This window comes from Oncorhynchus kisutch, linkage group LG6 (genome assembly GCF_002021735.2).
Source record: "Oncorhynchus kisutch isolate 150728-3 linkage group LG6, Okis_V2, whole genome shotgun sequence".
Taxonomy (NCBI): Eukaryota; Metazoa; Chordata; class Actinopteri; order Salmoniformes; family Salmonidae; genus Oncorhynchus; species Oncorhynchus kisutch.
The window spans coordinates 36,939,179-36,954,580 of NC_034179.2; the positions used below are offsets into that span (position 1 = coordinate 36,939,179).

At 42.0% G+C, this 15,402-nt stretch overlaps 1 protein-coding gene across 1 annotated transcript in view; it reads left to right on the plus strand.

Annotated features, from left to right (window-relative positions):
* Positions 1 to 15,402, plus strand: part of LOC109892772 (G protein-coupled receptor kinase 6) — a 62,401-nt gene that overhangs the window by 8,295 nt on the left and 38,704 nt on the right. Inside the window, exon 3 of the mRNA XM_020485541.2 lies at positions 13,211 to 13,323. Within this exon, the coding sequence (XP_020341130.1) occupies positions 13,211 to 13,323 (113 nt within the window). The remainder of the gene's footprint in view (positions 1 to 13,210; positions 13,324 to 15,402) is intronic.

A 15,402-nucleotide genomic window follows, 5' to 3' on the forward strand; every position in this document is an offset into this window, starting at 1 on the left:
TCTGTCCAGTGTCTGTTCTTTTGCCCATCTTAATCTTTTATTTTTATTGGCCAGTCTGAGATATGACGTTTTCTTTGCAACTCTGCCAAGAAGGCCAGCATCCCAGAGTCGCCTCTTCACTGTTGATGTTGAGACTGGTGTTTTGCGGATACTATTCAAAGAAGCTGCCAGTTGAGGACTTGTGAGGCGTCTACCAACGTGAGAAGCACTGTACTTTATTAATGTTACAATGGAACCAACCAAAATCATACAAATATTTAATACAAAATACATTACACCAAAATCAAGGTTTCATAATTATTGGCACTCTTCATTTAGTACTTAGTGCAAACGCCTCTGGTAATGATATCAGCATGGAGGCTTTTCCTGTAATGTTTGACAGGTTTAGGGAACACATTTGGAGGGATTTTGGACCATTCCTCTATGCAGATCCTTTCAAGATCCTTCACATTCTTGGGTTTGTGCTTATCAACTGCCCTCTTCAACTCAGCTCACAGGTTTTTGATTGGATTGAGGTCCGGCTACTGAGATGGCCATGGCAGAACATTGATTTTGTTGTCACAGAACCATTTCTGTGTGGATCTTGAGGTATGTTTTGGGTCATTGTCTTCTTGGAAAGTCCACCTACGGCCAAGTCCCAGACTTCTGGCGGAGGCAACCAGATTGTCAGCCAAAATTGCCTGATACTTGGTGGAATTCATTATGTCATCAATCTTAACTAGTGCCCCTGGACCTCTGGAATTAAAACAGCCCCAAAACATCACTGACCCACCACCATATTTAACAGTGGGTATGAGGTGCCACTCCTTGTATGCAACTCTGTTTTGACGCCAAACACGCCGATGCTGTATCTGACCAAAATGTTGGTCTCATCTGACCAGAGCACCTTCTTCTCTCACCATCTTCCTCCCTATCCTGGGGGACAAAATGCATTTGCGTCCTCTACCCATGAGGATTTCAACTGTTCCATATCTTTTGAATTTTTTTATAATTGCCCTGACAGTGCTCAGTGGTATATTCAATTGCTTGTGGATCTTCTTGTTGTCATTACCAGATTTATGAAGGTCTACAACCATCTGTCTCTTTTGAACTGCCAGTTCTTTAGTTTTCTTCATGGTGTTGGATGACAAAGGGATATTGCATGCGTGTTACCGCATGTTTATACTCTATTGAAACATGAAGTGATATAATGGCTCAATATAGTTCCTTAAGACTTAGATAAACTTAAATAAGGGGAATTTCATTCCTTGTTTATAATTGTTTAGGGTGCCATTCATTGTGAAACCTTGATTTGGAGGACATTGATTTTGAATTAAATTAATAAATGATTTTGGTGGGTTCCATTGAAACATTAATAAAGTACAGTATTTCTCACATGTTGGTATTTTGAGTTTCTCTTTAATAATATTTTTTATATTTTTTAATGTATTGTTTTATTGTGCGTAGCCAGTCAGTGGTGCCAGTAATTTTGGAGCCCACTGTGTGTATAACACATGGACTCATGTCATAACCAAAAAAGTGTTAAACAAATCAAAATAGATTTGATATTTTATATTCTTCAAAGTAGCTACCCTTTTCCTTGATGATAGCTTTGCACAATCTTGGCATTCTCTCAACCAGCTTCACCTGGAATGATTTTCCAACAGTCTTGAAGGAGTTCCCACATATGCTGAGCACTTGTTGGCTGCTTTTCCTTCACTCGTCCCAAAACATCTCAATTGGGTTGAGGTTGGGTGATTATGGAGGCCATGTCATCTGATGCAGCACTCCGTTACTCTCTTTCTTGGTCTAATAGCACTTACACAGCATGGAGGTGTGTTGGGTCATTGTCCCGTTGAAAAACAAATTATACTAAGCGCAAACCAGATGGGATGGCATGCTGGTTAAGTGTGCCTTGAATTCTAAATAAATCAGTGTCACCAGCAAAGCAACTCCACACCATCACACCTCCTCCATGCTTCATGGTGGGAACCACACATGCAGAGATCATATGTTCACCTACTCTGCATCTCACAAAGACAGAGCGGTTGGAACCAAACATTTGGACTCATCAGACCAAAAGACAGATTTCCACCGGTCTAATATCCATTGCGTGTGTTTCTTGGCCCAAGCAAGTCTCTTCTTATTGGTGTCCTTTAGTAGTGGTTTCTTTGCAGCAATTCAACCATGAAGGCCTGATTCACGCAGTCTCCTCTGAAAGTTGATGTTCCAGGTGTGTCTGTTACTTGAGCTCTGTGAAGCCTTTATTTGGGCAGCAATTTCTGAGGCTGGTAACTCTCTAATGAACTTATCCTCTGCAGCAGAGGTAACTCTGGGTCTTCCTTTCCTGTGGTGGTCCTCATAAGAGCCAGGTTCAACATAGCGCTTGATGGGTTTTGCGACTGCACATGAACAAACTTTCAAAGTTCTTTAAATGTACTGTATTGACTGACCATCATGTCTTAAAGTAATGATGGACTGTTTCGCTTTGCTTGTTTGAGCTGTTCTTGCCATAATATGGACTTAGCCCTATTTGGTAAAATACCTTCTTCTGTGTACCACCGCTCCCTTGTCAAAACACAACTGATTGTCTCAAATACATTAAGGGAATACATTTCACAAATTAACTTTTAACAAGGCACACCTGTTAATTGAAATGCATTCCAGGTGACTACCTCATGAAACTGGTTGAGAATTCCAAGTGTGTGCAAAGCTGTCAAGACAAAGGGTGGCTACTTTGAAGTATCTCAAATATAAAATAGATTTTTATTTGTTTAACACGGTTTTGGTTACTACATGATTCCATATGTTTTATTTCATAGTTTTGATGTTTTCACTATTATTCTACAATGTAGAAAAACCCCTGAATAAGTAGGTGTGTCCACATTTTTAACTGGTACTCCCTTTTTCCTCCAAACATAATGATGGTCATTATGGCCAAACAGTTCTATTCTTGTTTCATCAGACCAGAGGACATTTCTCCAAAAATTATGATCTTTGTCCCCATATGCAGTTGCAAACCATAGTCTGGCTTTTTTATGGCGGTTTTGGAGCAGTGGCTTCTTCCTTGCTGAGCGGCCTTTCAGGTTATGGACTCGTAGGACTCGTTTTACTGTGGATATGGATACTTTTGTACCTGTTTCCTCCAGTATCTTCATAAGGTCCTTTGCTGTTCTGGGATTGATTTGCACTAAAGTACGTTAATCTCTAGGAGACGGAACGCGTCTCCTTCCTGAGTGGTATGGTGGCTGCGTGGTCCCATGGTGTTTAAACTTGCGTACTATTGTTTGTACAGATGAACATGGTACCTTCAGGCATTTGTACATTTCTTCCAAGGATGAACCAGACTTGTGGAGGACTACAATTTTCTTTCTGAGGTCTTGGCTGATTTCTTTTGATATTCAACATGATGTCAAGCAGAGAGGCACTGAGTTTGAAGATAGACCTTGAAATACATTCACAGGTACACCTCCAATTGACTCAAATTGTGTCAATTAGCCCATCAGAAGCTTCTCAAGCCATGACATCATTTTCTGGAATTTTCCAAGCTGTTTAAAGGCACAGTCAACTTTGTATGTAAACTTCTGACCCACTGGAATTGTGATGGAGTGAAATAATCTGTCTGTAAACAATTGTTGGAAAAATTGTGTCATGCACAAAGTAGATGTCCTAACCGACTTGCCAAAACTATAGTTTGTTAACAAGAAATTTGTTGAGTGGTTGAAAAATGAGTTTTAATGACTCCAACCTATGTGATATATATATATATATATATATATATATATATATATATATATATATATATATATATATATATATAATAAAAGTTGGGGCTTTGATCTTCCACTATATATATATGTTTGATACACTGCCTATTTTGCAGGTTTTCCTACTTACAAAGCATGTAGAGGTCTGTAATTTTTATCATAGGTACACTTCAACTGTGAGAGACAGAATCTAAAACAAAAATCCAGAAAATCACATAGTATGATTTTTAAGTCATTCATTTGCATTTTATTGCATGACATAAGTATTTGATCACCTACCAACCAGTAAGAATTCCGGCTCTCACAGACCTGTTAGTTTTTCTTTAAGAAGCCCTCCTGTTCTTCACTCATTACCTGTATTAACTGCACCTGTTTGAACTCGTTACCTGTATAAAAGACACCTGTCCAAACACTCAATCAAACAGACTCCAACCTCTCCACAATGGCCAAGACAAGAGAGCTGTGTAAGGACATCAGGGATAGAATTGTAGACCTGCACAAGGCTGGGATGGGCTACAGGACAATAGGCAAGCAGCTTGGTGAGAAGGCAACAACTGTTGGCGCAATTATTAGAAAATGGAAGAAGTTCAAGATGACGGTCAATCACCCTCAGTCTGGGGCTCCATGCAAGATCTCACCTTGTGGTGCATCAATGATCATGAGGAAGGTGAGGGATCAGCCCAGAACTACACGGCAGGACCTGGTCAATGACCTGAAGAGAGCTGGGACCACAGTCTCAAAGAAAACCATTAGTAACACACTACGCCATCATGGATTAAAATCCTGCAGCGCATGCAAGGTCCCCCTGCTCAAGCCAGCGCATGTCCAGGCCCGTCTGAAGTTTGCCAATGACCATCTGGATGATCCAGTTTAGGAATGAGAGAAGGTAATGTGGTCTGATGAGACAAAAATAGAGCTTTTTGGTCTAAACTCCACTCGCCATGTTTGGAGGAAGAAGGATGAGTGCAACCCCAAGAACACCATCCCAACCATGAAGCATGGAGGTGGAAACATCATTCTTTGGGGATGCTTTTCTGCAAAGGGGACAGGACGACTGCACCATATTGAGGGGAGGATGGGTGGGGCCATGTATCGCGAGATCTTGGCCCACAACCTCCTTCCCTCAGCAAGAGCATTGAAGATGGGTCGTGGCTGGGTCTTCCAGCATGACAATGACCCTAAACACACAGCCAGGGCAACTAAGGAGTGGCTCCGTAAGAAGCATCTCAAGGTCCTGGAGTGGCCTAGCTAGTCTCCAGACCTGAACCCAATAGAAAATCTTTGGAGGGAGCTGAAAGTCCGTATTGCCCAGCGACAGCCCCGAAACCTGAAGGATCTGGAGAAGGTCTGTATGGAGGAGTGGGCCAAAATCCCTGCTGCAGTGTGTGCAAACCTGGTCAAGAACTACAGGAAACGTATGATCTCTGTAATTGCAAACAAAGGTTTCTGAAAAGGTTTCTGTACCAAATATTAAGTTCTGCTTTTCTGATGTGTCAAATACTTATGTCATGCAATAAAATGCAAATGAATAACTTAAAAATCATACAATGTGATATTCTGGATTTTTGTTTTAGATTCCGTCTCACAGTTGAAGTGTACCTATGATAAAAATTACATACCTCTACATGCTTTGTAAGTAGGACAACCTGCAACATCTGCAGTGTATCAAATACTTGTTCTCCCCACTGTATATAGTGGAAGATCAAATCCCAACTTTTAGGATGAGATGGCTGTTTTCAAGGGTGTCAGTACAGTCGATGGCCTACACCCAGTTTGGAGCAGTTTGTTACAACACCATGTTGACACCGTTTGCTCATTGCAAAATCTCACTACGCTTCCTGTCCATGAAAGTGTCATGAAACTAGGGGCAAACAATTGTATTGTGGTTCCTGTTCCTAGTTCTTACCCATCTTGTCTGTAAGGGCAGCACAATTTTATGAATTTGAGTCAGGTTTCATTCAGTAGGTTGTTGGGGGTAGTGGGTGGTGGACAAAGAAAGAAACAGTCCCTTATTAAGGTTAAATGGAATCATATGATTGCCTAATTGTCATGATTTATCTCCATAATACATTATGTTGAGATGCATCCACTGGGCTGAGGCTCCATCTGGCCAAGGGCCTTCTGGGTTATGACTCCAGCTCCCATGGTGGCCTTCCATACATACAATAGACACATTGATTGTTCCCTGATCATTCAAATGTTTTATTTTCCCCTGAGGTTATGAACAAATGTATTTTTTTTACTGTGCTTTCTGAATGAAGCTACAACAGCTAGCTCTATAGACTAGGCTGCTTGGCCTACATCTCAGCATTGTCAGACAGTGTTGCCGTGCTGAAATGTGGGAATGGTGGTGGTAGAAACATGCGGGTGAAGTAGTCTTGAGTCTAGTGGTGCATTGTTCACTTAGGCTCTTGGTGCTCCACTGGAGTCTAACGGTACAGTGCTTTCCTCTTCAGCTGAGGCTCAACTTGCTTCAATCAGGAAGTGAAAACAGCACTTCGTGCAAGTGGTGCATTTAGGGGCGGGGGAAACAAGGACAGGCTTAAACGGTTTTGAATTGTTGGTTTGTTCATTCACTTAATGTCGATCATAGTCATGGGTCCTCAGACAGTCAAAATGGCATTCTGTACGCTCTCACAATTCTTGAAAATGTCCCTTTATGAAGTTATGAACGATAATGGTTGTCAAGAGCCAAACAATGTAAACATTGTGAGCAGGAATAAGCTGTTAAGATGAGCTTAGAAGATAACAGGACTGCCCTAAGGTCTTTGGTTTATTTAAAAACTCACCCCAATGGCTAGGCCTATTCCTAGATGTTATTTTCCTTCTAATACGCACATATACATACATACACTCACACACACACACACACACACACACACGCTCAGTAAAGTCTTCTTAATCATCGTGTTTTGAACATTTTCTCAAAGGACATTGTCACAGTGTTATGACCTGGTGAATTGCAAATATACATTTGACTAGCTTTTCATCAACGCTGAAACCGACTCCTAAGGCTTCGGAGCATTCCTTTAAGTGTTATTTTCTAAAGCTCCGCTTGAGATCCACTTTGTCGTATTCATGTTGCCCCAAACTAAAACGACCCACGTAGTGGGAGGTCAATGCAGGCGACGCAATCTTCTTTTTGTCTTTTCCTCCAGGAAAAAGGCATGGCACAACACAAAGCTTGACAGTGTTGCGAAGAGGTCTTGTTTGTGTCATATTCTCACCATAATGTTCATGCTTTAAGCTACAAACTCAGACCAGGCTGTCACAGAGAGGCTGTTGTTGGAAAGACATCCGGAAGTTAAACAATTAACTGATGATGACCCGGGAGCCAGTGCTATATGCTCCCTCAGGGAGGTGACCAAGAACCCGATGGTCACTATGACCGAGCTCTAGAGTTCCTTTGTGGAGATGGGAGAACCTTCCAGAAGGAAAACCATCTCCACCAATCAGGCCTTGATGGTAGGGTGGCCAGACAGAAGACACTCCTTTGTAAAAGGCACATAGATTCTCTGGTCTGATGAAACCAAGATGTAACTATTTGGTTTAAATGCCAAGTGTGACATCTGGAGGAAACGTAGCACCATCCCTACGGTGAAGCATGGTGGAGGCAGCATCATGCTGTGGGGATGTTTTTCAGTTGCAGGGACTGGGAGACTAGTCAGAATCGAGGCAAAGATGAACAGAGTCTGTAAGGGCAGCACAGAGTTCCTTGATGAAATGTCCTTGAGTGGCCAGACAGAACCCAGACTTGAACCCGATCGAACATCTCTGGAGATAACTGAAAATATCTGTGCAGCAACGCTCCCCATCCAACCTGACAGAGCTTGAGAGGTTCTGCCGAGAGGAATGGGAGAAACTCCTCAAATACAGGTGTGCCAAGCTTGTGGCGTCATACCCAAGAAGTATTTACATTGTAAATGTAAATTAAAATAATTAGCAAAAATGTCAAATCTATTTTTTGCTTTGTAATTATGGTGTTTTGTGCTTAGATTGATGAGGGAAAAATTATTGATTCAATTTTAGAGAAAGGCTGTAATGTAACAAAATGTGGAAAAAGTCAAGGGGTCTGAATACTTTCAGAAGGCACATTACAACAGGGGGCATCATTACAGGCCTGAGCAGCTGACATTTGGATATTTCTCATTGTTCACTGCTTGTTACCTTCACCAGATGCTGTCTGATACACAGCGACAGAGAAAGACAACCACCCACTGAGATTGTGCAGGATAAAAACAGACCGTTGTCTGAGCACCAACTCAAAGCTTTTCTTCTGCCTGCAGTTTGCAAAGAGAGTCTAGAGAGAGGGAGAGTGCGTGGGGTTCAGGAAACCCTCAACTTCCGTGTTTACCGCTGAGGCCTGACAGAAAAATTGTCTGCTACCCTCTGTTAAAGTGGAGCAGGAGAAAACCTATGTACACCCCCAGTTTCCTTCCAGTCTCCCAGGGAGCTAACGCCACTGTGCCACCCAACGGGGCAGAGAATGACTGGACTGTCACTGACTGAATGACTTTTCTCATCTCCTGAATGACCTGGTTATTTAGAAAGGCCCAGGCCGCCCCTCTTCCTCTCCCCCACTGCCCTCCTTCTCCCAGGCTTCAGCCCTAATGAGGGACCCTCTGGTCTCCATGCTCGGCCTGGAGTGGCTGTCCAATCGTCCGGTGGTCAATAAAGCTTTGTGCATTCTCTGTGTTAGCTAATTAGCACTGGCTTCAGGTTTAACATATAGCGCCTGTGCTCGCTGCCTCCCTCCTCTCTCCATACATTTTGTTACTGTTATCTGAGAATTGCCCCCATTGACAGTCAGAGCAGCGATGAGAGAGAGGAGATTGAACAGGGCAGGGTGCAGTATCAGGCTATCAGCCCCAATGCAATATGGCACAGATTCGCTGAATGCAAATAGCTTACCGTTTTCCTAGATTTAATGCCTGTGATCTTGTGGGATTAATTTTACAATTGGAACATCACTACACATTTTTTAAGAGCCCATGGAATCAAGTCTATATGTTTATGTATTAAATTACACCAAATACAGTGATACATTTTTTTTGTCTGACTTAAATTTACCTCTCGATCTTCTGACTCACATTTTGGTTGAATCAGGTGCTCTTGTAGCAAAACAATCCATCCATTGGATGCAACAATAGATGTGAAAAGGCCAGAGCTCAAAGGGGGGAGCTGCATGATCTCTTCCGACTGTCTTCCTGTCAATAGAGCCTCTGTCAGGGACTAAATGAAATTGCATTGTAACTAATGTGATTATCTCCATGAAACGGCCATTAGTGGGTCAAATCTTGTTTGTCCTCCTCATCGTTTCATTGTACAACCCAATCAGAGACCACCTCGCATAGGCCACTGGCAGAGCACATAGGGCCCTATAGATACACAACAGACCCACAACAACCCGACAGCTCATGAAAATCTATCAAAATGATTTATTGGAAAGAAATGGGTAGTACTACTGTTTTTAGTGTCATTAAAGGGCAAATCTGCAATTTTATTATAGACAAATAAGACATGCACATAAGACAAGCATGTTGCTAAATTAGGCTACAACCTGTAACTGGAAATCTCTACACTATTATCACATAACATGCGCATAACACTTCTAGCAACTAATTTAGTTAAGGCCAGTGGTGATTTTAGCAGTAAATCTTGGTGGGGCAAACCCCCAAACATGTTTTCGATGCATGCCACAAAGCCACTACACAACACTAAACAATGCATTAATAGCGCTATAATGGTGACAAACGGTGCCCACAAACTGTTAGGGCCTACAGAGCTTTCTTTTCAGCACCACGGAGTGAATCCTTACAACTGCTACACCTGGCTATCAGCAGAGCCTTGTCTGGCAGTAAAACAGTTCATTCTGGCTCATTTACTGCCTAAAAAACCAAACATGTGGTTTCTACTGACAATTGAGATGTACAAACTATGGCATAAGGGAAAGATAAGAGGCAATCCGTAATTTCGATTAAGACAGTAATGAGCGAGCTAAGACGGACGTAGTCAATATAACTATTCTAATCAAATTTTAGTCACATGCGCCGAATACAACCGGTGTAGACCTTACAGTGAAATGCTTACTTACGAGCCCCTAACCAACAATGCAATTTAAAAAAAATACGGATAAGAATAAAAAATAAAAGTATCAAGTAATTAAAGAGCAGCAGTAAAATAACAATAGCGAGACTATATACAGGGGGGTACTGGTACATAGTCAATGTGCAGGGGCACCGGTTAGTTGAGGTAATATGTATATGTTGGTAGAGTTATTAAAGTGACTATGCATAGATGATAACAACAGAGAGTAGCAGCGGTATTTGTTCAGCACTTTTGAAATGTACAGCGACTGAATTCAGAACATGGGCCGTTCTTACAGTATTCTCCCTGTACACCAAGTCAGAACAGTAGGATAAATAAAGGGGGCATATAAGCAAACAATGAAAGCTCATGCAATATGTGAATGTTTTATCATTTTAAGCTTGGAAAAGAGACCCTTAAACCCAGACTTGGACCACACACCCTCTTCACTGAATAGCAGGCTACTGATGGCTTTGCAATGCTTGCAGTTAGCCACTGATTCCTTCCTAACCACTCACTGTTGAATTTGTGATTTCCAACTTGTTGTGTAATGTTTATGTTCTATGGTCGTTCAGCACCGATACATTTTATCTATAATTTATTTTCATAATACAAGGATTTGCCAGTAGATTGTCGACTTGATTCATGATGATGACTGCTTGTCTAGCTTGCTAGCTAAGATTTTGAAAGTATTATGTTGACATTATCAGTCCAATCAAAGCTACGGTAGATATAACGTGATTTGACGTCATTTTATCTGTGGCCAATGACCTTTAGCCTTCTTGGATGGGCACTTCTAATGTAAATCCATGGCAGCCCCCAAGGGGCTTGACATTTGGAACTCTCCCTGTAGAGTTTGTGGTGAGTAGTGTCCCATGACTGATAGAACACTGAGTCAATCACAGTGCAAACCTTAGCTCTGTATGTTACGCTGGCTGCCCCACCACCATACAAAGTACTGAGCTAGGCTGAAACACCTGCATTTTAGAGCTGCCTTACTCAAGAGAGCAAAAAGAGACCATGTTTGAATGTGGCATTATTAACTCAATTACATATATTTTTAACATTGTTTGCAAACTGATACGTGACACATTAATGCCAAAATAACATGCAAAACAGGCAACACTATTTTTTTTTACCTTAACATTTTTTTTCTTTTTTCTAGCTAAACAGGTGGGGCTCAAAACAGGTTTTGAATGATGGGTCGCCACCTGTTAAGGCACAGTAGAGCTTTTGCTTTTTTTAGTAGAGAGTAGGGCTGTGGCTGTTATGCAATGTTGTCAGCCTGTTTAATATCATGCAAAAGCCTACGGACTCATGGTAACATAAACACATTTAGCATCTCCAGGCCTCCATGCATACAAGCTGCTGATGTGCCTTTTGAACATCTACATTTAAAAAAAGTAAAATAAATCAGTACCATAAGCTCTAGGCTTGTTTATTTAGCTGACAAGATCGGTTTATAAGTCACATGCCATTATGTTATAGGATTTTATAGAATATAATTGAACTTAGCTGAATAAAATGGAAAGGATATTTTTCCCATTACAGAGCAAGTGCGCATGTGAAGTGGTTATGTTGAGCGTAAAAGTGATCATTCGAAACACTAGATTTGCTAGATTTTGAGTTATTTGTCAACTTTAGTTGTGAATTATACCAACCTTAGAATGTCTTAGAAATCAACACATATATGGGCAGCATGGTGCGACTATAGGCTATTGAGAAAGTAGCAAAAAAAAGCTTGCGATCTGTTCTTTGCCCCAGGCTGCACAGCTGTTCTTTCATCATGTGATCATATTTTCATCCATCAGACTAAATTTCAATTGAATCTTGTCTTTCGATTAAGAATGGCCCAATGGAATGGCCAAATTAGAATGATCAAATGGGCAGGGGGAAAAAGACATGTAATCTATATGCCCTCGAATAGCGAATGGAGGCCGCGTGCTTTCACGCCGGTCCATTTTGTAGGCTACTTCGGTTCTATAGCAGAGCATGTGCTTAATGAGTAGCTGAGAAATACATTTAAGAACACCTATTTCACTCCACGCATCAACATCTGTTTGAGGCGCATGTTCTCTCTGCCTGACCGGTGATACAAAAATTCCCTATTACTAGGCTATTCAAAATCAAATCCAAATTCACTAATTGTAGGCTAATGGTAAGCCTGCCCTGCACAATCAGTGAACCAACAGCATTGCCTAGGGCTGGCTATACATTCTCTACCAGACTCATGGGTATACATTTTGGGGCATAGCATAAGGTAACCAGTCCATCCAGTATCCATAATAATACAGTCCACACTCAAAAGCTAGACCAATTATGTACCAAACACTTCTTAAATCAGTTTTACATTTTATACTTTTTTCTGCAATGCTTTAAAATGCGGTAGGCTATATATTCTATAACAGCACAATCATCATTTTTTCTTGTTTTGATGATGTGTTTGATGTGGTTTTTCGATTGCATATGCATTGATATCAGAGTAGTTAGAGGGACAACAGATCTCTGAGTACCAGCCCATTAGGACCTGATGGTAGTTGGGTACTACCAAAGCATGTCCAGAGTGCATAAAATGAGATTCTGGTGTGGCCGTAATAAGGTCACTGCAACAGCCCTAGCAGATAGCATGTAAGGTACCATACCGCACATGCATAGGCCTAACAATTCCAAAATGATGTCTGCTCCAGAAAAATGTAACAGCTAGCTAATAGCTGTGTGTGCACTGTGTACATGCTTGTGCGTTGGTGTGTGTCTAAAGTTGCTCTCCGGTTACAGAGAGGAGCTTGCAGCAGCTCTCAAATGTATTTACTCAATAACGGCCACCTACACATGTCCTCCTTAGGCTCGGCTGGATCCTCACATTGTTATTTTTGGGTCATACAGCCACCTGTGTCCTCTTTTGCATCTACCTGAGCCGCAGATGCAAATCGCAGTTTCCCTCTGTCAATTTGTTGTTCACCACACATACACAGACAGACAGGGAAATGGGGCCTAATAACTTGGATACATAAACGTAAAATACCTCTTCATAGCTATTTACACATGTGGAGAGACGATGGACCGTTTCTGATTTAATTAGTTGAAGATGAGATTGTGCTGTGTGTAGCGTACGTCTAGACCTCATTCATAACCCTTTCTCCGTCTACAAAGGGTGGTTAGGCAGAGGTGTGTGGGAATAGTTTGATACTCATAGGGCACATTAGCAAATGTACTGTGAGTACTATGTCTACAAGATGTTTAAGTGCACATGCCTTTGAGTGCGTTATGCACAGTACAGTATATATTTGTTTACTTCTAACGTGTTTTTGTGCTTGAGTGTTTTCATTATACCCCGAGAGAGGCCCTCATTGAAACCCCTGTCTTGTGTTCTTCCACAGAGAAATACTACAACAGCCTTTGTGAGCGGCAGCCAATCGGACGCATGCTCTTTCGCCAGTTCTGTGAAACCCGGGTTGAGCTGAGGCGCTGTGTCAAATTCCTGGACACTGTGGTAAGCAAGAAAGACAGATAGGCAGGATTAAAACGCTTGTGCATCTCGAGGAAAAACAAACACATCTTCTGAAGGACTCTGAATGAGCTTGTCCAAATGTATCAAGTTCTCATGTGTTAGGGGGAAGGAGAGGAGAGGGGAAATCATTCATTTGAAGGCATTCAGTTGTACAACTGACTTGGTATCCACCTTTCCTTTCCCTCATGAAATACAGGATCTCTTGAGTTCTGGGAGCAAAAGGTTGCAATCTGTGTCAATTTTCCACCCTCCCTCTCCTCTACTTTTTCAGCGAATTTGCCCCGCACTACGCTCTTGTAGAATAATGTTTAGGTTCTACCCACCCAGTCCCGCGAGGGAAGGGGCAGTGTTAGGTGGTGATGTGGAGGTGCAGGGGGGGCAGCAGGTTAGCTAGCCTACCAGTGTGTTGTTCAGAGCCCCTACCTGTTGACTCAATGATAAACCTGATCTTCCTCTCTCCACCCTGGCTTACCCCCATAGCATTGTGTGGCATTATTCTAAAATATTGTTCTGGTACACACACACATACACACACACACTCGCGCATGCATGACGCTAGAGGTCTTCACGTGTCCAACAGTCCTAAATTATGACTTTTGTCTTTGATCTGGGTTGGGTCTGATATACAGTGGGGTAAAAAAGTATTTAGTGAGCCACCAATTGTGCAAGTTCTCCCACTTAAAAAGATGAGGCCTGTAATTTTCATCATAGGTACATTTCAACTATGACAGACAAAATTAGAAAAAAAATCCAGAAAATCACATTGTAGGATTTTTTTTATTTTTATTTATTTGCAAATTCTGGTGGAAAATAAGTATTTGGTCACCTACAAACAAGCAAGATGTCTGGCTCTCAGAGACCTGTAACTTCTTCTTTAAGAGGCTCCTCTGTCCTCCACTCGTTACCTGTATTAATGGCACCTGTTTGAACTTGTTATCAGTATAAAAGACGCCTGTCCACAACCTCAAACAGTCACACTCCAAACTCCACTATGGCCAAGACCAAAGAGCTGTCAAAGGACACCAGAAACAAAATTGTAGACCTGCACCAGACTGGGAAGACTGAATCTGCAATAGGTAAGCAACTTGGTTTGAAGAAATCAACTGTGGGAGCAATTATTAGGAAATGGAAGACATACAAGACCACTGATAATCTCCCTCGATCTGGGGCTCCACGCAAGATCTCACCCTGTGGGGTCAAAATGATCACAAGAACGGTGAGCAGAAATCCCAGAACCACACGGGGGGACCTAGTGAATGACCTGCAGAGAGCTGGGACCAAAGTAACCAAGCCTACCATCAGTAACACACTATGCCGCCAGGGACTCAAATCCTGCAGTGCCAGACGTGTCCCCCTGCTTAAGCCAGTACATGTCCAGGCCCTTCTGAAGTTTGCTAGAGAGCATTTGGATGATTCAGAAGAAGATTGGGAGAATGTCATATGGTCAGATGAAACCAAGATAGAACTTTTTGGTAAAAACTCAACTCGTCGTGTTTGGAGGACAAAGAATGCTGAGTTGCATGCAAAGAACACCATACCTACTGTGAAGCATGGGGGTGGAAACATCATGCTTTGGGGCTGTTTTTCTGCAAAGGGACCAGGACGACTGATCCGTGTAAAGGAAAGAATGAATGGGGCCATGTATCGTGAGATTTTGAGTGAAAACCTCCTTCCATCAGCAAGGGCATTGAAGATGAAACGTGGCTGGGTCTTTCAGCATGACAATGATCCCAAACACACCGCCCGGGCAACAAAGGAGTGGCTTTGTAAGAAGCATTTCAAGGTCCTGGAGTGGCCTAGCCAGTCTCCAGATCTCAACCCCATAGAAAATCTTTGGAGGGAGTTGAAAGTCCATGTTGCCCAGCAACAGCCCCAAAACATCACTGCTCTAGAGGAGATCTGCATGGAGGAATGGGCCAAAATACCAGCAACAGTGTGTGAAAACCTTGTGAAGACTTACAGAAAACGTTTGACCTCTGTCATTGCCAACAAAGGGTATATAACAAAGTATTTAGAAACTTTTGTTATTGACCAAATACTTATTTTCCACCATAATTTGCA